At 40.3% G+C, this 22401-nt stretch overlaps 5 protein-coding genes and 1 non-coding gene across 10 annotated transcripts; 3 read left to right on the top strand and 3 right to left on the bottom strand.

Annotated features, from left to right (window-relative positions):
* Positions 1–214: 214 nt before the first annotated feature.
* On the bottom strand, positions 215–5494 carry LOC129588603 (uncharacterized). Of its 4 annotated transcripts, XM_055482909.1 has the most exons (9): positions 5122–5493; positions 4901–4959; positions 4225–4828; positions 3894–4151; positions 2234–2746; positions 1550–1707; positions 1355–1446; positions 703–815; positions 215–538 (listed from the first exon to the last, which is right to left on the bottom strand). In XM_055482909.1, exons 3-9 carry the CDS (start codon positions 4259–4261, stop codon positions 363–365), a joined length of 1347 nt encoding a protein of 448 aa, XP_055338884.1. In that variant the 5' UTR covers positions 4262–4828; positions 4901–4959; positions 5122–5493; the 3' UTR covers positions 215–362. The 4 variants fall into 4 exon arrangements, with proteins under 4 accessions (XP_055338884.1, XP_055338886.1, XP_055338883.1 ...); XM_055482911.1 differs by having other exon boundaries at positions 2234–2713; positions 4225–4959; positions 5122–5494; XM_055482908.1 differs by having other exon boundaries at positions 4225–4959.
* A 284-nt stretch (positions 5495–5778) lies between these two features.
* LOC129588629 (uncharacterized) lies at positions 5779–7946 on the top strand. The gene is made up of 5 exons (XM_055482945.1): positions 5779–5986; positions 6237–6596; positions 6930–7244; positions 7354–7472; positions 7569–7946. The coding sequence occupies exons 1-5, from the start codon at positions 5917–5919 to the stop codon at positions 7713–7715; spliced, it is 1011 nt and encodes a 336-aa protein (XP_055338920.1). The 5' UTR covers positions 5779–5916; the 3' UTR covers positions 7716–7946.
* Positions 7947–9669: 1723 nt separating this feature from the next.
* LOC129588637 (uncharacterized) lies at positions 9670–12708 on the top strand. The gene is made up of 4 exons (XM_055482951.1): positions 9670–9806; positions 10050–10232; positions 11630–12045; positions 12372–12708. The coding sequence occupies exons 1-4, from the start codon at positions 9737–9739 to the stop codon at positions 12495–12497; spliced, it is 795 nt and encodes a 264-aa protein (XP_055338926.1). The 5' UTR covers positions 9670–9736; the 3' UTR covers positions 12498–12708.
* A 315-nt stretch (positions 12709–13023) lies between these two features.
* Trnai-aau (transfer RNA isoleucine (anticodon AAU)) lies at positions 13024–13097 on the bottom strand. The gene has a single exon. It is a non-coding gene; the product is annotated as a tRNA-Ile (tRNA).
* A 207-nt stretch (positions 13098–13304) lies between these two features.
* Positions 13305–18409, top strand: LOC129588588 (ADP-ribosylation factor-binding protein GGA3-like). Of its 2 annotated transcripts, none has more exons than XM_055482892.1 (13): positions 13305–13554; positions 13629–13789; positions 13851–13949; positions 14010–14228; positions 15004–15084; positions 15184–15421; positions 15577–15705; positions 15763–15996; positions 16203–16335; positions 16465–16691; positions 17243–17406; positions 17782–17892; positions 18097–18409. In XM_055482892.1, the coding sequence occupies exons 1-13, from the start codon at positions 13524–13526 to the stop codon at positions 18175–18177; spliced, it is 1908 nt and encodes a 635-aa protein (XP_055338867.1). In that variant the 5' UTR covers positions 13305–13523; the 3' UTR covers positions 18178–18409. The 2 variants fall into 2 exon arrangements, with proteins under 2 accessions (XP_055338867.1, XP_055338868.1); XM_055482893.1 differs by having other exon boundaries at positions 17782–17973.
* An 878-nt stretch (positions 18410–19287) lies between these two features.
* On the bottom strand, positions 19288–20786 carry LOC129588605 (uncharacterized). The gene has a single exon (XM_055482913.1). It carries the CDS (start codon positions 20382–20384, stop codon positions 19692–19694), a length of 693 nt encoding a protein of 230 aa, XP_055338888.1. The 5' UTR covers positions 20385–20786; the 3' UTR covers positions 19288–19691.
* Between the last annotated feature and the right edge of the window lie 1615 nt (positions 20787–22401).

The raw sequence follows: 22401 nt of genomic DNA, 5'->3' as shown, positions 1-22401 counted from the left end.
CCAAGCAATATGAAACTACCCATAATTACAGATAATATAATTATAGATTGATATATACAAAGTATATATACGAAAGTATGTAATTACTGTACAAACTCTCCACAGTACAAAACGCAAGGATATACGTACGTGCGGCACAGCTTATGAGAAACGAGATACACTACAGTAGCTAACCAGTAACTTCGATCATATCTATGCGCAGCACAGTGCAGCTTTTATAATTATCTGTACAAAATATACATTGTGAGTTCCAAAATATTGTTTATACATCAGTCAAACACGCATTTCGACGCTTTTGTTGATACATCGCAGGAACTAGAAAAAAGACGTTTTTATAACAAAATATAACAATTTCAGTTTCTCTAATAAATAAGGTTGTTTGGGCGGCAGTTGCAAGATGCAGCACAAGCTTTTACAAATTGATCGTTTGTGTTGGAGCAGGCGGAAGTGTCGGGGATCAGTGCAGGGAAGAGTGCGGGATTGCTTGGATCGGGAGAATCACAGTTGCTAAACTGATTTGTGAATGAGCAAGGTGTTGCTGCAAAAGATTGGAAACAGGGAGCATGAATGATGGAGATAATATTCAGATATGATGGAGATAATATTCTTTCTTAACAAATCTTGAATCGGTGTACTACGTGCTATTGTTACCGTATCTACATGGATTAAATTAATTTCAAAGAATTTTTTACGTAAGCTTACTGCATAATCCGTTATCACATTTTGGATCGTTTATGCCTCCACATTTCCCACAGACACCTCCATTTTCAGGTGTTCCAGGCAGATAAGGGGTGCATACCGCACCGACATTACCCCTGCAAAAAACGTGTTCTGTTCAACCCACTAAACTTCCCTAGTTCGCATTAATTTTCATATTAATTTTTACTAATTAAATTTGCTGCATGCATTAAGGCTTTGTTTTTAAGAAGGACAGTGTCTGCATCTGGCGTTAATACAAAGCAATGAATGCACTTAGCAAAAGCTAGCCGGGGTAACTGCATGGAAATGGAAAAAAATAGAATAACAGACTGATATATGAACACCCGCATAAATTATTACTAAGCTGCCGACAGCTCGTGCTGGTCCATTACCGTGATTTATGATACCCGAATTCAGTACTTTTTGACATATTAATACAGAAAAGAAACTGCGCAAGCTGATTAATGGCTGATAATTGCGAAGTGTACAGTTACAAATCACTATTACTGTCATTTTCAAACAAACATGCAGCAAACTAACGTAAAACAATTTGAGCGTTGCAAAATTGAACTCGCATAAATTTTAAAAATTACGCAATTCTATGAAATCTAACCGCGCTACTTAAAAAAAGTTTTCGGTGGTATGATTTTCTTACGCTGGACAGTAGTTGCATACGAAGAAATTTCCCACTGGATTCGGACAGGCTGCAAATCCACATCCAACCATCCACGTTCGATACCATACCATCTTAAGAAAACATATGAACATCATGTTAGTGCGGCTTCCTTTCCCGTAATCTCGACAGAACATATTTGGAACAGACTTTTTTATACGCAAATATTCCACTTACTTGAGTATAATGTCCTACTACTTCATAGAAATCGTTGGGACACGGGTCCATGCCAAAAGTGAACAATTTTTGCTCGTTCGGTCCCCAAATCTGAACACTAAAGTTCCAGCTTTGAATGCCATTTCCGTTGGCAATATTCTGACCGCACCCGCTAAAAACTACCGACACATTTATTGCTTCACAACGTATTGTTGCTCATCATGCTCAATCAAAATGCATTTCTGTTATAGCCTAATCGTCCAGATTAATTAGCCTTACGACTTATACGGATTTACGACGTATGAATTTACTGTTTGTTTTTATTTTCAAAGTACACTTAACGCACGTCCTAAGATCATGCGAGACACTAACGATTTTGGATGTTTTTTTAATGTTTAAAAATTGGATGGTTTTAATTAGTGTGAACCTGCGCAGGCGATTTGTTATGTATGCTGGCCGAAGCCGAATAAAAGCGCGCTGCATGCGCTAGTACTGCATGCGCTATATACGTTGCATGCGCTGTACTGTACGACAATCCAGTTTTACAAGTATTGTACTGGACACCGTTTTTCTTATCCTTCTTCCGTCAAGAAACACCATTCAGTAGATCAGCTATTAATGCCTATTACACAAAATAATATTTATTGTATAAGTATTCTACAGTAATTGTATCGATATATATTGCGGTAGCCTTTCCAGACTTACTTGTGCCGTTGCGGACAGACGGTCCGTGCTGCGCCACACAGCGATTGGCCCAGTCCTGCGCGACAGACGCCGCTACCGGATCCCACTGCATTTTCAGCATGTTAGCCGCCTTTTGACTACGCCTGACTTGATTATGCAAATCTAAGATGAGCTGTTGAACTTCCGGTTTGGACGTGTCCAGCAAGTTGGGATCATTGGGACCGACAACCAGATTGAGTGGTGTCGTTGTCGTTGTACCGCCGCTGGAGAGTGTCGTGGGTGGTGCTGTGGCGGCTGCTGTCGTTGTGGTGGTGGTGGTGGAGGTTGTTGTCGTTGTTGTCGGCGTGGTGCTTGTTGTTGTGGTGGTAGATGTCGTCGTGGATCTGGTTGATATGCTTACAGGGTTTGTAGGGGCGGCCGTTGCTTGACTGGTTGCCGGTGCCGCTGACGGTGCCGTTGGAATTGTCTCGGTCGACGAGGGAACCACCGGAACGGATGAACCTGAGGTAAAACTGTTGCCTTGCGATATACTCCCTGAAAACAGCAATCTGTGGAAATTTCTGCATGATTCTTATTTGTGCATCAAAGGTAGCCGCCCGGGTAATGGGGCTTAAAGTCAGGGCGCCATAAAGATATAAGGTTGACATTATGCGGCTGAAGGAAAGTAAAAAGTAAAAGAAGGTTTAATAAGGTAACCCTGGTCCCCGAACAGCAGTTTTCATAGTAAAAAAGAACGCAAAAATGAGTTTCTTAAGAAACCTTTCATGAAATTTCTGGTTTAAAGGCATGATTGTTATTTAAATTAGTTGTATTACCTTTTCCGTGGTTGAGTATGGCGAAAGTTTTCCAGAGAAATTCTTGACCGTTTTAGTTACTTCTAGTGAAGTTAATACTTAATCCATTACATAACTAATTAGCAGAATTTTTTTTCCACTGCTTACTGGATGAGTACAATTTGGACTTCCAAAAAGAGTATTCATATAATCGAGTTCGAGTTGTCTAGACTCAAAAAAAATATTCGCGCAGTAATTGTGAAGTTGGGTCGCTAACAAAGAGCTCGATAAACAAAAGTTTGCGAAAATCGGCATTCTTCAGTTAATTTTTTTAAAATCACCAGTATTGGCAAATCAGCGTTGCAGAATAATAATAGGTAAGAGGTGGTTATCATTCGTGGCTATGAACATTTCCAAAATAAATTACGAAAGCTGATACACCGACGACAACAGCAAATTTGAGTTCTTTCACGACCGTTTTTTTAGACTTAAAATTAAAACCTGCAAGTGACATGCGTCGCGTGCGATTCTAGTTCAATTAAATTTTTCATATATTAGTTAAAATAGCATGTTTTACTACGTTCCACGAGTAGGCATCAAAATATACGGTAACTACGGTCCACTTGCACATAGGTACATTGGGTATTTTCAAAAGCCGTAGCCGGTATATCTGCATATCTACCTTAATTATTGTAAATGAGAGCACTTGCCCTTTTACCGAACAGAATTCTGGTGATTCTGTTGCATAGCATGTTTCTTCAAATTCTGATTTAAAATCGGGATTTATCCTGCATTAACTATAAAGCATATGCAGTACTGAGTTATCCAGGACGAAAACCAGCTAACATTTAAAAGGCAAGAAATTACTTTTTACTTAAGTTATTCGCAGTTTCTTTAGCGGAACTTACGATAGCAGCAAAAATTCCCAAGATACGCAGCACACGGCTTTAACGCCGTACTGATTTCTAGCGTGGAGCACAGAAGATCCAAATCATCCATGGAGCAGCAAAAGCCCGCCTTCGTCAGATTAGGACTGATATCCGGTCGACAGAAGGTCACCGGAATCTGACGCTGCGCCGAGTCAAGCCTTTGCGAAAATATGGTTCGGATAAGTTCGTTGTCATCTGCGGCACCAGTGCATTTTATGCTAGCATAAAATATTCCTGCTAAAACAGCAACAACATAATGCCATAGAATAATCCGGTATATGAATCTTTGTTGTAGCAACGATGGATTTACCTAGAGCAAGCAGATGGTACCATATTATTCCCGGCATCTTACAGTAGCCACTTATGGCGGATGGCCATAAAAATTATGTTATCCCGATAAAGAATAATGATTGTATCATCTTGACTGTGCAAATGAATGCATGAGTGACACAGCTTCTCAAAACAAATGCACAAAAGTGGGCTACTTCATAAACTTTTGCGTTTTGAAACGGATACCATCAAACGAAATGAACAAATTATGGAAATGTTCGTCAATCAGGATTGTCATTCACACGTTAATCATAAACCACAGTAACAAGCCCATCGCCATTAAACTGTCATTACGATTTTTACGTTATGCCTTCGAATGTACCTATCATCGTATTTGCTTACATTTTGAAACAATAGCACAATGTTATGAGCACATGTAATTTGCTCGGATCCGACTGTATGGACGTTGTTGTTCGGCCCATATGAATTGACTTCATTTAAAGAACACGTTCGACGGCATTGTTCAAATCAGAATTTCAAATGATGTTGTCATCGAAAACGATCGCCCCAACGTTTCGGACACAAGATCGCCCGATAGGTGCAATGGCACACTTTTTCAGTGTGAAAGTTGTAAACTTCACTTTCTGTAACATTTCGAGTGGTTTTCAACATTACAAAAATTTTTCAAGGCCTCGGGATAAAAGTTGTTCGCGAACCGGGATGGATTCTGCGTCGGATCATGTCACTTCTCATGCTCCACCCAATTTACATCGAGCTGTTAAAAACAAGAGCAATAAAGTTCTGCCAATGTGTCAACCGTGCTTTAATGAGCGGTCTACAGCGTTCGTATTGCTCAATACCGGAATCGGTAATTGCAGGTATCGCAAACATTATTATATTAAGCGGTAAACCTCATTAAGCTTCTACAGATACTTACATGTGTTCGTTCCACTTTTCCTAACTATTGGATTAATCCAGGATATCATCTGTATGTGGAAGCGCGTCCGCTACTTATTGTTAGCTTCTTTCGTTGAGTGCTATTCGCAATAACACGTCAAGTTGCCAACTAAACAAAACAATCCAGCACTGCAAATCAAAAATGCTAAGAATATTTCTGCCGTTGTATAACGTTGAATTATTTTGTTTCCGACAACTCAAACAGGTGTCGCCTAATAGGCAAATAAGAAGTTGCCCACGTTGGTCGAACACAAGGTGATGAAATTAATGATAATTGTTGTATAATATTGATTAATAATGCGGATGATTGCAACCAGCAATAAAACCAACATCAGATGAGATAGACACAATTTTTAGAAGCGTCTGGTAACAAAAGGACTGCCACAAACGGACAGCCGCGCATACGTTACGTTTTAAAGGTGCTGATATTTCTTGAGATCCGATTGTATTGGCTCATACATAACAACGCTTTTGGCGGATTATGATGAGGCAAATAAATTAATTAATTTTTATGAGCCTCTTCGATTACAGATGCGTGAACCACATCCGCCACCTCAAAGCAGAAAATTGAATCATTAAATGCGTAACATTCATAAAGCATTAAAAAATTCATGCACTTTAGTTAAACGTCTTGAGTTTTCGGTCAGCTATTACTGAGTGGAGGTTAGATGCGAAAGAACAAGATTAGAGGCTATTTACTATTCTCCTTTTTGTGTTTTAAAATTATTACAGTACTTTACGCATCGCTTAATTTGCTAATAACAGAAGTGGCATCATGGACTTCCATCAAGCGGCTATATTTCTCATTTCTGCTATATATTGGGGAAACACTTTTGGGTTTAAAGGTGAGACCGGTTAGGCATTAGGCGATGCAGTTTTTTCTCCGAAAATTAAATAATTTTCAATACACAACTGCGATATCGTATATAAATATTCATACCTTAGGTTAGGCTAGTTTTTCCAATAGGAAACAAATGCAGTATCTGATATAGAGGTAAACAGCGTCGTAACTTGTAACCCTACAATGTCATGTGCATAAACTATTGTGGTTTGTATGTATCGGGATTTGTGAGTGTTTCTGATTGCATGGTACAGATTTCGTCGATCTAATGCAGCCCAGACTGGGCTATTACAGTGGTATGCTGCTCCCTTCATCGGCTACCGCCGACAACAATTATGGCTTTGGATACAATGAAATGAATGAATTCCCAGACAGTCGGATTATCGGAAGCAACCGCGGTTTCGCTGTCCCTGAAAGCAGGGTGCTATATGGCATGCAGTTAAACAGAATGTCGCGAATCAGATCTTCCTGTGTGCCCAACATGCTGCCAGGGCTGGATGAACCTGGTTTCTGCCTGTCCACCAAGGACCTGGATAACGACTGCACTGATCGCGAGGTCAGCGCATCTTCCGACTGCAATGTCATGACTTTCGATGGACAATGGTGTTGCTACGGTAGGTAAACGCAATTGATTTAGTTACCATTATTTATTTTATCAATGTCCGAGCTAGAGTAAATTTGCTAATATGCTTCAAGTTAATTTTTGCTAACTTAAGTGGATGGCTTTACTGATTTGGAGACGTGTTGTACTTATAATGTACAACAAAATGCGTTATTAATTGATTAAAACCACACAGTACGAGCGTTAAAAATATTTAGTATTAAATAACGTTATGTTTAACTGTCGCGTACATTAGTCTGCCGGTTAACACATCGCGCCGTCTGTGACGCAAGCTAGGGTAGTGTCTGTAATCTTTCTGATTACTCAAAATTTTGTTTATTGTTAGTGCCACCTTCAATGGGGAATAAACAGCGAAAAGTCATGGCGGTAGTTAAGGCCAGTGTTCCGGCACAGCCAGCCTCTCCTGTACAACAAACCTCCCAACCAGTGCTACAAGCGACAACTGCAACTCCAGCCACTGTCAAACAAACACCGGCGGCGCCGGTCCCGCAGACTCCCGCGCCTCCTCCACAAACCCCTGCCCCTATACCGCAAACTCCTGCGCCAGCGCCCCAAACTCCTGCTCCCACACCGCAGACACCGGTACCTCCTCCACCACCACCTCCTCAAACGCCTCCACCAGCTCCTGCTCCATCGGCCGGTAAGATTTCTAATTACATAAGCGAAAGTTTGATTTAAGAGTTATCGTTTCGGTAAGGTAACCATCACTAACACAAATATAACGTTTTTATAAAACGTTTCCTTAATAGATTTAGGGCTAAATAAACCATGCAATACCGTTAATGACTGCCCGGATTCGGGTACCACTTGTAAGAACGGGCGTTGCAACTGCTGGATGGACCAAGGAATTTCTGCCGCTCGAACTTGGGTACGTTATCGTTGTGAATGGCATTCAGTGTGCTGTCAATGTCTATTAATTAGGGTTTTAACGAAATTAATAAGTCACTAAATCTGCGTGTTGTAGTCTTGCAGCGATGATTCGACGTGCCGAACATTATTCCCGGGTCATATATGCCGACCAACAAAACTGTGTCCTCTTATCCCACCAAATACTGGTTACTGCATGCCCCTTAGTGCATCCTCAAGAATGCTGGAAGATTTTTATTTTTGAATACACCCTCTGCAGGAAAGGTCATCACACCCTCTGCATATGTACCGATTATGCGCGGCGGATATTTTTATCGAAATGTACCCGAAAGTTAAGCGTACAGCCAAAGATTCAGTGTTTTCGTTCTTACCACATTTGATGCTCAATTTTGTTTATATTTTCTGATTACTTTAGCATTTTTACTCGAAGTTTTGACTACAGGTATACGATCAGTAAAAAATACGATGAGAACTACATATTTTTGCACTACTGAACTGCAGTACTTACAGTTAATATAAACCTCATAGACATTGCGAGGCAAAGGTATATAGGGGGAAAAATGAGTCTAGCCGAACCAGTCCCTTGTACTTCTGATGTAAGCCAGCTGGTGGTTTACGTTGTGGCTTGACAGTGTTTTATGTAAAGCGCTGCTATTAAGGCTGTGCGGCAGTGACGGTACATGTGGTTTTAGCTGCACCGGGCTATAATACAGTTTTAGCCTGCTTACCTGCAGTTGTACAAGTGCTGCTTACCTGTTATCAGTACCTGTAATCTTAATAGCGGCGCTGTACATAAAACGCTGTCTAGCCACAACGTAAACCACCAGCTGGCTTACATCAAAGTACGAGGGACTGGTTCGGCTAGACTCATTTTTCCCCCTATATACTACTCTGCAGTGTTTTCTGTTTACATTCATTTGACTGTTAAATAAACATAATGGTGTTCGTAAATAATCTATGCTCGTATGTGTATATATGTATTTTTATGTGCTTACGAAAATACGATTGCGCATATTTATTCGCCATTTTGCATTTTAATACTTTCTAAATTAACAACAACCAACCAACCAACTGTTTTTTGTTAGTAACTCATAACTGAAAAATTTTAAAGAAATGACAGGATAACTCACACTCTACTTCACACCTAATGTAGCAACATAATAATCAATCGTACATTTACAGAGATCATTGGAAAGGATTTTTGATTGTGATACAACAATTTAGCAAACGATCATATAATTAAATTACAGATTCTATTGCGCACAATTTTTTCTCGCGGTACATACGTACACACAAACAAACGCATGCGTAACAACATCGGCGCCAGTTTTATGTCACCTTGTTGTTCGTGTAATATTTGCGGTTTCCCATAACGTGCAAGCAAACGACCTGACTTTTTGGTTATATTTTATAGTTTCCTTCTCACGCAACATACTCGTACATGCTTGCAAAGAAACCGGTGAAAATTAAAACTCTTACTAAGTAATATATAGTATATATGCATGAAAATGTATTGACGGGATGTTTTTCATGCATTTAATACCGCTCAGTTTTAATTGATGTATCAGGTAGAACAGAATTTGATTTTTTATTTAAAAGTATATTCCTGCAGGCTATTTTAAATTTAAAAAAAAGACGGGTGTGCATTTTACGACCGGTTTCTTCAGCAGTTCAGGTACGCGGCTAGTACTTTCTGCAGATTGTAAACGGATCTGCTAATCGTTTGCTTGCTCCTGGCGATCCGATGATTGCAACAGCGGTTAATTTGTAACATTTTCTCTGAGTCCGATCAAAGCACTAAGTGTAATGTTTAGTGATTCATTAGCACGCCGCTAACGATACGAAGTTATCTAATTAACTGGTACCAGCATCAAATATGCTGTTAATTAAGCTGCTGCCCTTTGTTTTTACACAGTCCATCGCTTCCAATCAGAGCTCAATATTGCACAATAAAAATCTAAATTTTCGGTAGCTGTTACGCATTACGGTTACGATAATGACTATAAACTTTCCCTCTAAATAACATCTTGACGGAAGCAATTTCTCATGTCTTCTCATGTATGCGATAGCCGTGTTTACGTGCTTAATAAAAAAGTGCGTTATGCGTCTGCATAATATTAGTTCAAGAAAGAAATCAGGTACAGCTGGAAATCGGCATTGCTATATATAAGTCGATCAATTCATATAAACGGTTGTCAGTTAGGATAGATTTGTGATTAAGAACCAACATTTAGCACATATCTCATTGCACAGAGCTTGAACGGCATGGCGTTTACAAACGGATTTGTATTGATTGTTACAGCATTGTCGGCAAGGTATCTTGTCGACGCAGCGGGTAAGTGTGTTTTGTAATAATATATAATTACATTTTTCATTGTTCAGTTGGAATATTGGGAAAATCGGTGGCAGATACTATATTACTCTCATAATCCCTTTGTTCAGTCAATCATTGCACTTTTAATTGTCATTTGATGATTTTGATCAAACAAAGGGTCTTTACTCCCGCAAAATTCTGCGCGTGCAGTTGCTCTAACCCATAACAGCATGCATGGCAGCTACAGTATTTGTATTTGTTAAGGTCAGCTGGATGTTCAAGCTGAGGAACGAGCCGACCAGGTATCAGAAAAAAAGTGCCGTCCTGATATATTTCCCACGATTAAATTTGCTGGAACGTGCCATACCTTAGAAAACCTGGAAGAGTGTAAAGAGCTGGAAATAAGTGCCTCAAAACACTGTGCAGAAGGAGCTATGTGCTGCTACCGTAAGTAAATTGTCATGTAACGAAAATTTTTTGCTGATGTATTTAAGCGGTTGAAATAGTGTGTTTTCGGTTATTTAATAATTTCGGTACCACAAACTCAATGGAAACAATGAATTCAATCAGTATTTCTGTTTGTGAAACAGTTTACCAGTCTAAAGTGTTATTGCAGCTGTAATATAAGTGATGATGATTCGGGAGCAAACCTGTGGTTTGTTGCGGAAACAACACCGTTTCGCTTGTTTTCTAGCGCAACCGATTTGACAGATTCTAAAACTTAGTCGTATCGTAACTTACAGTTAATTAGGAATGTGGTTAACTGATAGTCTGCACGATAATGTACAGGAAACAGAGGTTATTACCAAATGCCAGTTACTGTATATCTATAGCACTGTGAGCTGTATATCGTACTTCGTGATATACTCCGCATTTTCGCAAGGTAAGCTTGAAAGCAATTAAGTGTCTTCCGCGCTATCTGTGCAGTTATTGGCAGTTCATTACTTAAAATAATTAATCACATACATATACCACAATTATGCAACAGAAAAGCGTTTTCAATACCCACCCCGAATACCAGTACAAACAAGCAAATTGTCCTCGTTTATTCGCATTAATTTTCGACGTAATTGAGGCTTACGTTTAACCCAGCGGGAGTGAACTTAGTCAACTTACCCTTAATATTGTACTGCAGTAGCATACCGCTTTTGTCGGTTTTTCGAAACGCCGGCATTATACCCCGCAGCTAGTCCGTTTACCGCTTTGTGATTAATTTTAGTTACGAGAAACATTGAAGTTTCAAGTTACATATGCATTAAGATCACATATGTTTCGCCGTACATTTTGGTGGTCTGGCTGGGTTTCAGACAATTATCATAAATTTACAAATTAAGTAAATGCAAGTGACTACTGGCAGTGACGATATATGCTACTCTAGCAAAGGGTGGAATGGGGAATGAAACTATACTGCATCTGACTTTTAAGGGGAATAACCTACGTCAAACGTGCAAATAAGCTGCTATTTGAGCGACTTAGAACACGTGCCGTCAATCCTGCTGTACCAAAGTGTGTGTAAAATTCAGTTTCGCATATATATAGTATGTCAAGCGCGTGAGTAAAGGGCCTCTAAAGCGTTTCCACAAACTTTTCCTTTAATTTTTTGCTAAACATGTTTTCAAGTGATTATTCCTTACCAAGAACTTTACAAACGAATTGAGACGATACACGCTTACGTTTGGAAAAAAACGGAGAAAACTACAGCACCATTTTGACGTGTTTGGGACAATTACGAGCTCAAGTAGCAATAAATTTTTAACATCGATTCAAAATACGGCATACTTATCATTCTGTACTTACTAAGATTTAGTGTACATTTTGCATTATTTCCTTCTTATAAACTGCAGGATCCCCATCGCAAGGAAACAAAATCCTGAAACGTTTACGTAAGAGAAAAAACATTAAGAAGCATCATACACCGGAGCATATATTTGAACAAGCTGCACCCGCTGTACCGGTGGAAGAACAATCTTCGGAGAAGCAGCAAATCCCAGCAATGGTTGTGACCGACGCGCCCACCGAACCTCCCACTACGCCTGCGCCAGTGACCGAGCCCCCAACCCAACCGCCGACTGATGCACCAACTGAACCACCGACCACATCGACAGAAGCCGCAACACCGGCTCCTGTACCAGAAGCTCCCAAAGCCGCGCTGGGTCAGTCGTGTAGTAATAACAACGAATGTCCTGATTCGGGAACTACATGTATGGGCGGAAGCTGCAACTGCTGGTGGGACGAAGGCAATGATGCGGCAGACGTATGGGTAAGCATTTAGACTTACGGGCCCGCGGCAAAACCTCTGATGTTGTTACGTAGAACGTCAGGGTCACAGATAAAAACCTGTAATTTTTGCTATGTAACTATATTTCTAATACTGTATCTAGTATCTACGTATATGCGGCTATATGCGTCTATATAAGGGACCGAGGGCAATCGTACGTGATCGAAAGTTGCCTCTATCAATCAACCTTAGCCATAGTAATTAAGTTTACTTTTATAATTTTAATTGAAATAGATATTACTGTTGTATTTCAACGGACACAAATTTGTAACAATTATGGCCGTTTCATATTTGTTTTGCACTTTTAGGCCTGTAATACGGACCGTGAATGCCAGCGCAAATTTCCCGGTCACGTGTGCAGACCAACGCAGCTATGCCGACAGTTTCCTGGACGTTCCGGATTTTGCATTCCTACTGGCGCTCTTCGTGAATAATCATGATACTTAACGCACAAAACATTTCTGAATCGGGATTTTATGCCCGGGCCGGGCTTAATTTATATAAGGTTTTTCTAATTAGCAACTGCATTTATAGATATTTTGTATTCCAAAAATACGCGGTCGATTTTAAATATTTTATCGTACGCTATTTGAAACAGCCCATTTGGTATTTTTATACCACTGAACCTCGAAGCATTTTCTTGATTTCAGCGATAAAAAGGAAGATACTAACCTTATTGAAATTCCTTTAAATCTGGAACACACGGTCCAAATCTAAGTACGTCTTATTGATCTATTGTGGCCCGAGTAACAGTGCAATGTAATGCCCCTAAATCAGGCTCTTTTGCCTTTTGGATACCACATGCACAGAATTGTTCCAACTTCCGTTCCATGGTGTTACTAGTAACTGAACAGAAGCCTTTTCATGGTCACCCACCTATTTTCAACTATCACAAAATATACATAACTTAACTTAAAATTAACAAGGGTAAACAATAGAAACATTCAAAACGTAAAAAGTTGGCTCCAGGGGGGATCGAACCCACGACATCCGCGTTATTAGCACGGCGCTCTAACCGACTGAGCTATGGAGCCTTCTTGACACCCAAACAAAATTTTCTCCCAGCAGCTGAAGCACCAGCTTAATTAAGCTGTGGCTTTTTAGTGTCGAAATTGCGGCCTACAACGGAATACGCTTTCCTGCACTTGCAATGCCATAAGATAACTCGTCATCCAGCTCTTCCGCGGGCGGTACTTACGTCAGTTTACGTTTTTCCACGTGCAACGATGCGATGCAGCAGCCCTGATTTACTGCTAGTCGCTATGGCTTGGACCTTGATCCCAAAAACTTTTTCAAAAACTTAAAAAAAGCATTAGATATTTTTTATTTTTGAAGAATACACACCAGCACGAAGCAAAATTTTTCGATGTATCTGTTTTAACGTGCTTTGCTTGATGATAAAATACTGATTGCTGACTGCTGTTGCATTCCCGGAAAGGACGTATCATTTATGGTGTAAAATGCCTATGGTAGAGGGAGAAAACTTCGTGGGTGAGCGTTTGATTGTGCACCAAGAAGACGCAAATGAAACGGGAAATATGAAGTATGTTCGCATTTGTTTCCAGTGAAACTCACGGATCCCCGAGCCTTAAGTCATGAACAAGATGTCGAAGATGCGTTTATTAAGATCCTTCAAGCCGACCTCGGTGTGCTGGCACACTGTCTCAAATTTCTTGCCCATAAGGTGCAGTCACCATGCGAGCGTGAGGCTCTGAAGTCCATCGCAGTAAGGATTTTTAAATTTCTTCATTTTTTCGCATTTTGTATCGTTTAACATGTTTGCACAGCTGTTGGACACTCTGGCGAGACGAGGCGGGAGAACCGTTCAGTCGGAAATTGGAAAATTTCGCTTTCTAAACGAATTAATAAAAGTTGTGTCTCCTAAAGTGAGTATAGCTCCGTTCATAATTTATTATGGTTTATTAGAAGAAGCATTGTCTTTGTAGTATTTGGGAGAAAAAACTGCGGAATCTGTTAAGAAGAAGACTGTGGAATTACTGTACTCCTGGAGCCAGTTGATGCGGTACGAGCAGAAGATCGTGGAGGCGTACAATATGCTCAAACAGCAAGGAATCATCAAAGAGGATCCGGTCGTCTTTGAAGCACCGCCTCCCCCGCCACCCCGAGTTAAAAACCCCATTATGGAGGACGAAGAACGAGCTAAGGTAATGTATGAAGAAATTGCATAAAACTTCAGTGTATCATACTGTCGAAAGACCGTTTATTAGTAGTTTTATCTTTGCCAGCGGAAACATTGTGCTTTTTCCACCATTACTGTCTCCTTTTGTATTATTTTGATCCTTTCCATTGACGTGCAGTTTATTTCGTTTGTTACAAACGACAAATGAAGTACTGCTATTTTAATTTTTACAAAGTCGCTGAGTTTATTTCGTTGCTTGAAATGTTAACGATTTTTTTAACAATATCAGCAAAATGTACAAATGGTATTTCTATGCCTGTTATGCTGATTATTGTATACGAAGTAGAAAGGGTGAGATGTGGTACGTACAAGTAGTTTATTTGGGTGCATAAGAGTTGATTAAAGCTTGGACCGTGACTCACCCTGTACACCAGTTACTTAAGATGAACGTGATTTTGTTTTTAAGTTCGATCGCTTAGTGCTGTAAAAAGTTATTCTACGATTGTTTGATTGCTGGCTATGCGGTGCTGTACAGTATTGCATTCATGCGGGGGTGTGAAATATTATTTGTACCTTACTAAAAGGGAAAACTGAAGATTTTGCTGTAAATGATAATATGAGCGGTTTATTTTTAGGGTTTTTTGTACCGAAACTTGTAAATGCACCGTATTACAATTAGTTACGCTTAAAGGTTTTAAGCAGGAAAAGTTGTCTGAATACGACAAAAGGCTGTCTGATATGTTCTTCGTAGTGTAGTATCTGATTCCTCTGTATCATTTATTGATTTTCCATTTTTGCAGCTTTTGCGGCGCCTGCTACAAAGTAAAGATCCTGCTGATATGGTGGCTGCCAATCGTCTGATCAAAAGCATGGTTCGGGAGGTGCGACCACTTTGTAAATTGTGTACAGGATGAGTAGATGTAGTGAATGCTACTTTATTCGTATGCGATCGTACTTGTTGATGCAGCTGGCTGTTGCAGGATGATCAACGCGTGGAGAAGGTTGTCCGCCGGCATTCCGATCTGATTCAAATTAAAGAGAGCGCCGACTTGCTACTGGATATGATGAAGCATTTTTCTTCCGGATCTAGTACCCTTGCGGAAAGGGAAACTATGCGGCAGCTGTTCGAGACCTGTGAACAACATAGGCCACGCGTATTTAAATTAGCAGCCGAAACTGCTGAGAGCAACACTGAAACGGACGATGGTCCAAATTTGGGTAATCTGACTGTACCATGTGATTTATTTCCATTACAGTATCGTGTAATAATTCTTTTACACGCTGCTAAGGATAATCTAGAAACTACGTAATTAACATGATTCTTTGGTTTATTATATTTTTAATGGATTCTCAGTTGTATCATTCAATTTTAGCGGACATTCTTGCCACAAGCGATGAACTGACTGAAGCTATCCAGCAGTACCGCGCTTTAGGTTTGTCTGCAGAAACGTTTGACGAGAAGGGGAAAGCCCAGACGTCTGCGCCGTCAACGCTTCCAGCAGGTTTGTTATGTCTTGTTAACAGACTAGGAAGTATTTGTTTATAGATTTGTGATGTAGAACTGCTGTCGCTGGATTCGGCTTCTACAAGCCATGTACCTTCTGGACCAATGCCTCCACCGCCCAAAGACGATGTGCTATCCATCTTAGACGAGGTGTTCAGCATGTCCAGCACCAGTATGCCGACGCCGCTGGTTGCTGTTTCGCCAGGATCAAAGCTCCCCACAGCATCCAGCAGCTCGTCGCTTTCCGGTTCCAATGCGGGACCCGATAGTGCGACTGCGAACAGCAAAGGTATATTGCCGAGGATGATCTTGAGAATACCGTTCTTACAAAATGTCGTTTAAGAAAACGAATTTTTAGCGAGGTAATTTTTATAATGCCTACGCAAAGGACTGCACACGGGCGTTTTATAAGGGCGTGCGTGCGTTTTATAAATGGTAACTGTACTGAACGTGCTGTAGGCATAAGCGAATGCTTTCAATGCATGATTGTTGTAGCTGATCCTACTCTTGTATCCCCTTCGTCCACGCGTAAAACTTTGGTGGAATTTGATGACGTTACTCATAGCTTTCTTGGAGGTTTGAGTCTCAGCGATAAAGGCAGCGGCGGTCGGGGATTTCAGATTGAAACGTAAGCTTTGTTTCATGTTGTGCGAGTTCATAAATAAAATACCTAACTCGTCTTACACTTTGCGGTATAATCTTTCGTGAAATTCGCTACTTGTTTTTACTGATCATTGTAAGAATGGTTGTTTTACAGGAAGCCAAAACGCACTTTAAATGAAATGCAGCGCGAACCGGCAGCATTCGATAAGCAAGATATTCCGGCGCAACGGGCGGCGGGTTCTGGTGATGATGAGTTAATTAACGACAGGCAACTATCAAAAAAGACAGGCAGTCCGCCCACCTTCCCCTCCCAGAATGGCGATGTCGATGTCCCGGCACCTATAGATGGGATAGCCGTCGCTGTTAATGATCTTCAATTAAGTAAGGCTTTGCCTTTTACCATCTAAAGTCACCTTGGCATTCGCGTAGGAGTGTTAGGCAAATCTGTTTCCAGATGTTTAACCGGGGTAGAAATTAAAATGAATTTATGGAGATGCATATCATTGTTATATAATATTTTGCTAACTAATAATTATCTCGATTGCCGCGCTGCAGTTGACACACACCGTAATTTTCGAGTGTTTCGACTTTTGTACACTCGCTTTTCTGTGGCTTTTGAAACGGTGGGAAACTGTAATCCCAATCGTAAAAGATTTTGTTTGCGAACTGGCTAAGCTTATTTGACACCAGATCGGAAAAATACTCGTACATGCGAAACATGTTTTAGTGCAACGTTGAAATTTCCAAATACAGCGCGGAAATGCTGCTGTTATTCTAACCCCATGGAGTGCAGGCTTAATCTGACGAACTGTTTTTGATTTTTTGAGTGGGATTAGTTTTGTCAGTCTTTATGTGGTAGCTGGATTACCTTTTTTTGAAACTTATGGAAAAAGAACTTCGTTGAATTTATTCCGATGCCCTTCGCTTTGCAGGTGCAGTACCTCCGGTGACGGCATATGATCAGAATAAACTGAACGTTTCCATACATGTGGCGAAGAATAAACCAAGAAAGGATTGTTACGTCCTTGTTGCAACTTTTGCCAATTTGAACACATCGCCCATTAGCCAACTGCAGTTTAACGTCTCTGGATCTAAGGTAAAACTAACAGTAAATGTTTTATATTAGTTCTCCGTGGTCAAGTAAGAACCGGCACAGATGGGATAATACTTTGTTAAATTTTGATTAGGAAGCTGTAGTGGCATGAAAAGTCCTGGCTGTTTTCTTTTGCATTGAAAAAGCAGTAATTGCGGTTGAGTTAAATTTCATGACGCAGGACTTTGCACTTGTGTACCGAAATTTGATATGCAGTTTGTTTGTTCACGCTAGCTGTTATTTGCAGCTGTTTCTGCGTGACATTGCCTTTACTGTTTGTCCGTGTAGCGCATAATTTTGTCAGCATTTTGGCATATTGAACGGTTCTACATCGTTTCCCGAGTTTATGGACTCACACAAGGGTTGATTGTTCTGCAGACAATGCGAGTCAAAGTGCAATCTGAATCGGCATTCGACCTGCCACCGTACAATCCTATATTTCCTTCCAGTCCAGCGCTGCAGGTTATCATTGTGGCGAAATCCGAGCGGGTACGTTGTGCTCGGCTAACCGTGCGTACTGCGTTAAAAACAGGAGAGCACTAACTGTTGTAGTGATCGGTTCATTTGAAGGTAGTGGATTAGCAACCTTTCTGTTTTCTTTGTTGGGTAGCTCATCTTTGCGTATCCAGTTTAAGTATTTAAGCGTGAAACAGAATTGGATTCGAAATTAAAAATATAAATCTGCTGTTTTAGGATTTGTTGAGACTACAGTATAATTTGAAGTTTTCTTTGGAAAATCGAACAATAACGGATAATGGAGGATTCGAGTTCTGAACTTGCGGTCGGGATTTTGGCGATTGATTTTTTGTGCTAGTCGCGTTCAGCTCTTCTGGAATTACGCGTTTTCGTTGATTATTATGGAAAATATACTTGTGATGGTTGAAACATTCTTGATTAAACCCGTAGTTTTTCTGTGTTTGCTGTTAAGTATTTATTAATTTATCTGGTTGACCGTTATTGTCAATGTCGGAAAATGCAAGTTATTAAATGAAAAATGCTATTACAACCAGTTTCACCTAGTACATGCTAGTATTTCTTTTAGACAGTTTTCGCTCTGCATATTAAGTTCTCAGGACTGGAATAATACTTAATAAGTTAATCGCCAGTGTTAAGATTATCTCATACACAGGAACCGTTTTCCGCTGTTTTGATGGGCTGTCGCGTCGCGGTTGTTGCGATGGTAGTAAACTAGATGAATTTGTTCGACGGGACTGGGGATCCATTGGTTGATTGGCTGTTTGGTGATGGAAACTTGAGAGAGCCACAGCCACATTGCTTAATATTATTATAACAATCTTTGTATATGGCCTAAACGGAAATTGCTTTAGTATGAGCTTAAGGAGCTAATGACCATCCCCATCGCTTCCAGTTTTTGACAACGGGATCCCATTTAACACACCCCTAGCGCGCCACTAGTCCATTACATTTCGTCTCGCGCAATTGACAGATCTGCAGACTGTAATACGATGTGATATCGTTTGCTCATTAAACGCTTTCTTTTTTGTTGGCTTTTGAGTACAACTAGTGATGGTCGTGCAACTTACATAAGTAATACACATCCTCGCCTTCCTCAGCGTGGGCAACGTAAAACTGATTACTGGTATCAAAAAGTTGTATAATATCATAACAATTTCGATCTTTTGCGCTCTGTACGTTTACCTAATAGCCACTTGCGTTGTGAATTGACTGCTGTTAGTCTGTTATTATCCTATTGTTGGCAATTCAGCATATTATTTTAATTTCTTTGTCTAAATTTAACGTGTTTGTATACATGTATGCGTATTAAATTTAAAACAGATCAAAATAAGTTTGCCTGGTTCATTCCAGCTTTTCTCACATTATATTGTCGCTTAAAAAGAACGATCACCAGAAGAAGCCGTAAAATGACTTTGTGGTAATTTTATCTGTAAACTGGTAAGTAGCCCATTCCATATAAAAAACGTATAAACATGTGAAGATAAAACGAAAAAAAAATACCAAAAACCCACTTCTCATATAAAAATATGCAGTTACTAATTTGCATTTATTATATTACTCTAAATCCTTCAGTTTGAACGAAGCAAAATAAAAATTGCTAATCACAGAGTGCGCATACTTCGCACGGAAGTGTTTTCTAAAAGAACTGCTGAAAGCGTGCATATTGACAGGAAGCGCTTACGTTGATTACGTTGATCGGTTGAGTACAGCCAATATTGCACCCTTGAATTATCTCCAAAATATTTCAAGGGCTCTATACTCCACGGACTAACAAGGGATGCGGCAAGTGGATGGATATATATGGCGCCATTCTAATCGGAACTGAAACCCCGAGTGTAGAAAGTTCGTGTGGATTTGAATGGCTTAATCTCCTCGCGCGCCTTATACCGCATATCGACCACCAGTACACCGTTCTTCGAATACACCGAAGTGGCGCTTTCCGCATCCACATCGGCCGGCAATATCACTTCCCGATTATACTCTTCCCCAATAGATTTGGCATCCGTTTGTTTTTCCCGTTTGGCCGAGATCTTCAGCTTATCATTGACCACTCGTACACGAATCTCCTTGGGATGGAATTTGCCCAGGTCAAAGATAAACCGCACATGCGTATCGTTGTCCACAGTGGGCGGCCGGCTCTCATGGTTACCGGCTGCCGCTTGCTTATTAACTTCCACGTTGAACTTCAACGGTCCATTGAGATTGTCCGCTCGCCAGTGTTTCAGGATGGATTTCTGTGGGCTTTTCTTGGCTTCACTTTCCGGCATGAAATAGGTGGTTTTCGATGTGGTGGTCGTTGTGGTGGACGTGCGGGATTCCTTGTATGTCTTCTCCGCAAATCCGTCGGGGTCGAAATGCTCTTTCCGCCACTGCTTCATGTGGTCTTCCATCTGGCGGATATCATCATCCAGCTTTTTCTTAAGCCCATCCAGCTCATTATCGCTTATGAAACCATCATCACGTCGATCGCTGTCGGGTGTAGCGGTTGCGCTCTTACTCGACATTTCCTCTTTTACTCACTGCTCAGCACGCGCACCACCATCGATTCCGACTGTTGATTTCCCCGGTCGGAAGACAATATGATGTAACCCCACTCTCAAGGACAATATTGAGCGGAATAGGCAAAACAAGGAATTAAGTCTAAACAAACTGAGCACTGTCGCCGGGGCGAATTATGTCGATACACTGTTTTTGGTTCGGAGCAAAATAAATCTTGCTGCCAGTTTAGGACATGCCAATCGGGGCGAATGAATTTTTTAACATCCAAATAAGAACCGCCTTTTGGTCGAGATCAGCGCGGCGATGTTGTGTTTGTGTTGGGTTGCGCCACCAGCCGCCACAGCTGAGCGCACACTAGCATATGGTTTAATTTGACTGCTTTATACCATTAGACACGGGTTCTGTACTTATTGTATTTCGCGTTTTGTATTACAGCCTTTTAAAGGGTGGTACTCGTCTACGTATTGTGATGTTGTGCTGTACATGGTTATTTATTATGTAATCATGGCATTCAGCTCTGTTAACGGGGCTTAACCAACAAACGGACGGGATTGTTTCCATTCATCTTTATTTGTATATACGGTACAGGCAGTCCGATCTGAAACTCAGAAGTTCGGAAAATATCACAATCCATAAGCAGCACATGCACATGCAAGGTACAGGAAGTCTGCGTGCCGACATCAGCAGCAATTCACCACTGAATACTCGAAATTTATTCCGCGATAAGAAGAGGGTAGAAATAAGCATATAGATATATCAATTAAATTAGGAAACACTATAATTAACATAAATACACTTCATGCTTGAATCAGCTTGATGTTAGCATTCAGACAGATACGTAGGTTCAATGCTGCCATGTTTAAACACGTGCTGTGTTAAATTTTGAACTAAAAATAGTATCTATCGGGTTTCATGCATAAAATCCGGAGGAGCAATTTTACGTTGCGCAAATGCGTTATCGCGTAGTTCTGGCTTTCATTATCACTCAAGCTATCAGCACAGCACCGGCTACATAATAATAGTAAGTAATTTAATACAACATTTATTAGAATTTATTGCGAATAATTGTTTTTCTTATAATACTTACTAACGTACTGGCTTATACACTGCTTTATACAATAACTTCGAAAACATATTTCCGGTTGTATTACCGGAACGTTTTATTAAGTATGCCTTTGTTAATTTTTATTCTAATTCCGCTGTGCGTACGCCCAGCACGCAGACCCTGATGGAACGTGCATCCCCAGACAAACGGATATTCCCACTTCGCACATATTACAAAACACACATTCCGTTTCTGTTAAAGCCAAACCAAACATCAGGAATACTTAGGTACCTATTGAGTTTAGACACTCTGTCAAGGTTTGATGGCTTGTCGCGTCAGTATCACAGCGCAAAAATTTGCTGCGGTTGCGAAATGTCATGCGGCACTTTTTGTAATAGACACATCTTCGTGGATAAATAAACGCTGTTTGATGAGAAGTTAAGAAATAACAGAGGATCATCGTTTCTCAGTGCTAAAGCAAATACAGAGTGCTCTAAACCGCACGGAATGTTACATCATCACAGCATGAATAGGTTTTATGGTGTAAAATTAGAACAAAAATTAATGAAATGAGTCCCAAGCATCACTCTCTCTCGCAGGCACTATTTTAAAAATCAGTTCCCGTAATATGACAAAATTAGAAGCAAGCGTATATTTATCACATATTCATTATTATCTTTAATTTTGTATACATATTATCTCATTCAGGTATAAAACATTTATTGTATTATATATCAATGTTGATCTCTCCAGAGAAAACGAGACTGTACCTAAAAGTGTGAATGGGAACGAGATGGTTCAGTTTTAATCTTGTTTGCCTTTCTGCAGTACTTTATGTGATTTTTTATAGTCTATAAGTAACAAAAGACAAAAGACTGGCTATCTGCAGATAAAATTTCTTTTAAATTTTTTTTACTTCGCTGTCAACGATGCAGTGCGTGTCTGCCCTCTGTACGACTGTGCGATATACTAATTTT

Source organism: Paramacrobiotus metropolitanus, unplaced genomic scaffold (genome assembly GCF_019649055.1).
Source record: "Paramacrobiotus metropolitanus isolate TYO unplaced genomic scaffold, Prichtersi_v1.0 Parri_scaffold0000030, whole genome shotgun sequence".
Taxonomy (NCBI): domain Eukaryota; kingdom Metazoa; phylum Tardigrada; class Eutardigrada; order Parachela; family Macrobiotidae; genus Paramacrobiotus; species Paramacrobiotus metropolitanus.
Note: the sequence above shows the minus strand (reverse complement) of the source record. Positions and strands in the feature narration are given on the sequence as shown.

What these genes read in the sequence shown, in the direction of transcription:
- LOC129588637 (XM_055482951.1), top strand. Translation starts at nt 9,737, where the DNA reads ATGGCGTTTACAAACGGATTTGTATTGATTGTTACAGCATTGTCGGCA. An exon ending in AGGAGCTATGTGCTGCTACC is followed by an intron (nt 10,233 to 11,629) that starts GTAAGTAAATTG and finishes TATAAACTGCAG; the next exon opens with GATCCCCATCGCAAGGAAAC. An exon ending in ATGATGCGGCAGACGTATGG is followed by an intron (nt 12,046 to 12,371) that starts GTAAGCATTTAG and finishes TTGCACTTTTAG; the next exon opens with GCCTGTAATACGGACCGTGA.
- LOC129588605 (XM_055482913.1), bottom strand. Translation starts at nt 20,384, where the DNA reads ATGTCGAGTAAGAGCGCAACCGCTACACCCGACAGCGATCGACGTGAT.
- LOC129588629 (XM_055482945.1), top strand. Translation starts at nt 5,917, where the DNA reads ATGGACTTCCATCAAGCGGCTATATTTCTCATTTCTGCTATATATTGG. An exon ending in TGGACAATGGTGTTGCTACG is followed by an intron (nt 6,597 to 6,929) that starts GTAGGTAAACGC and finishes GTTTATTGTTAG; the next exon opens with TGCCACCTTCAATGGGGAAT. An exon ending in AGCTCCTGCTCCATCGGCCG is followed by an intron (nt 7,245 to 7,353) that starts GTAAGATTTCTA and finishes TTTCCTTAATAG; the next exon opens with ATTTAGGGCTAAATAAACCA.
- LOC129588603 (XM_055482908.1), bottom strand. Translation starts at nt 4,261, where the DNA reads ATGCCGGGAATAATATGGTACCATCTGCTTGCTCTAG. An exon ending in TGGGAATTTTTGCTGCTATC is followed by an intron (nt 2,747 to 3,893) that starts GTAAGTTCCGCT and finishes TGCTGTTTTCAG; the next exon opens with GGAGTATATCGCAAGGCAAC. An exon ending in TAGTAGGACATTATACTCAA is followed by an intron (nt 1,447 to 1,549) that starts GTAAGTGGAATA and finishes TGTTTTCTTAAG; the next exon opens with ATGGTATGGTATCGAACGTG.
- LOC129588588 (XM_055482892.1), top strand. Translation starts at nt 13,524, where the DNA reads ATGCCTATGGTAGAGGGAGAAAACTTCGTGG. An exon ending in TAAAAGTTGTGTCTCCTAAA is followed by an intron (nt 13,950 to 14,009) that starts GTGAGTATAGCT and finishes TTGTCTTTGTAG; the next exon opens with TATTTGGGAGAAAAAACTGC. An exon ending in CGGGGATTTCAGATTGAAAC is followed by an intron (nt 16,336 to 16,464) that starts GTAAGCTTTGTT and finishes GTTGTTTTACAG; the next exon opens with GAAGCCAAAACGCACTTTAA.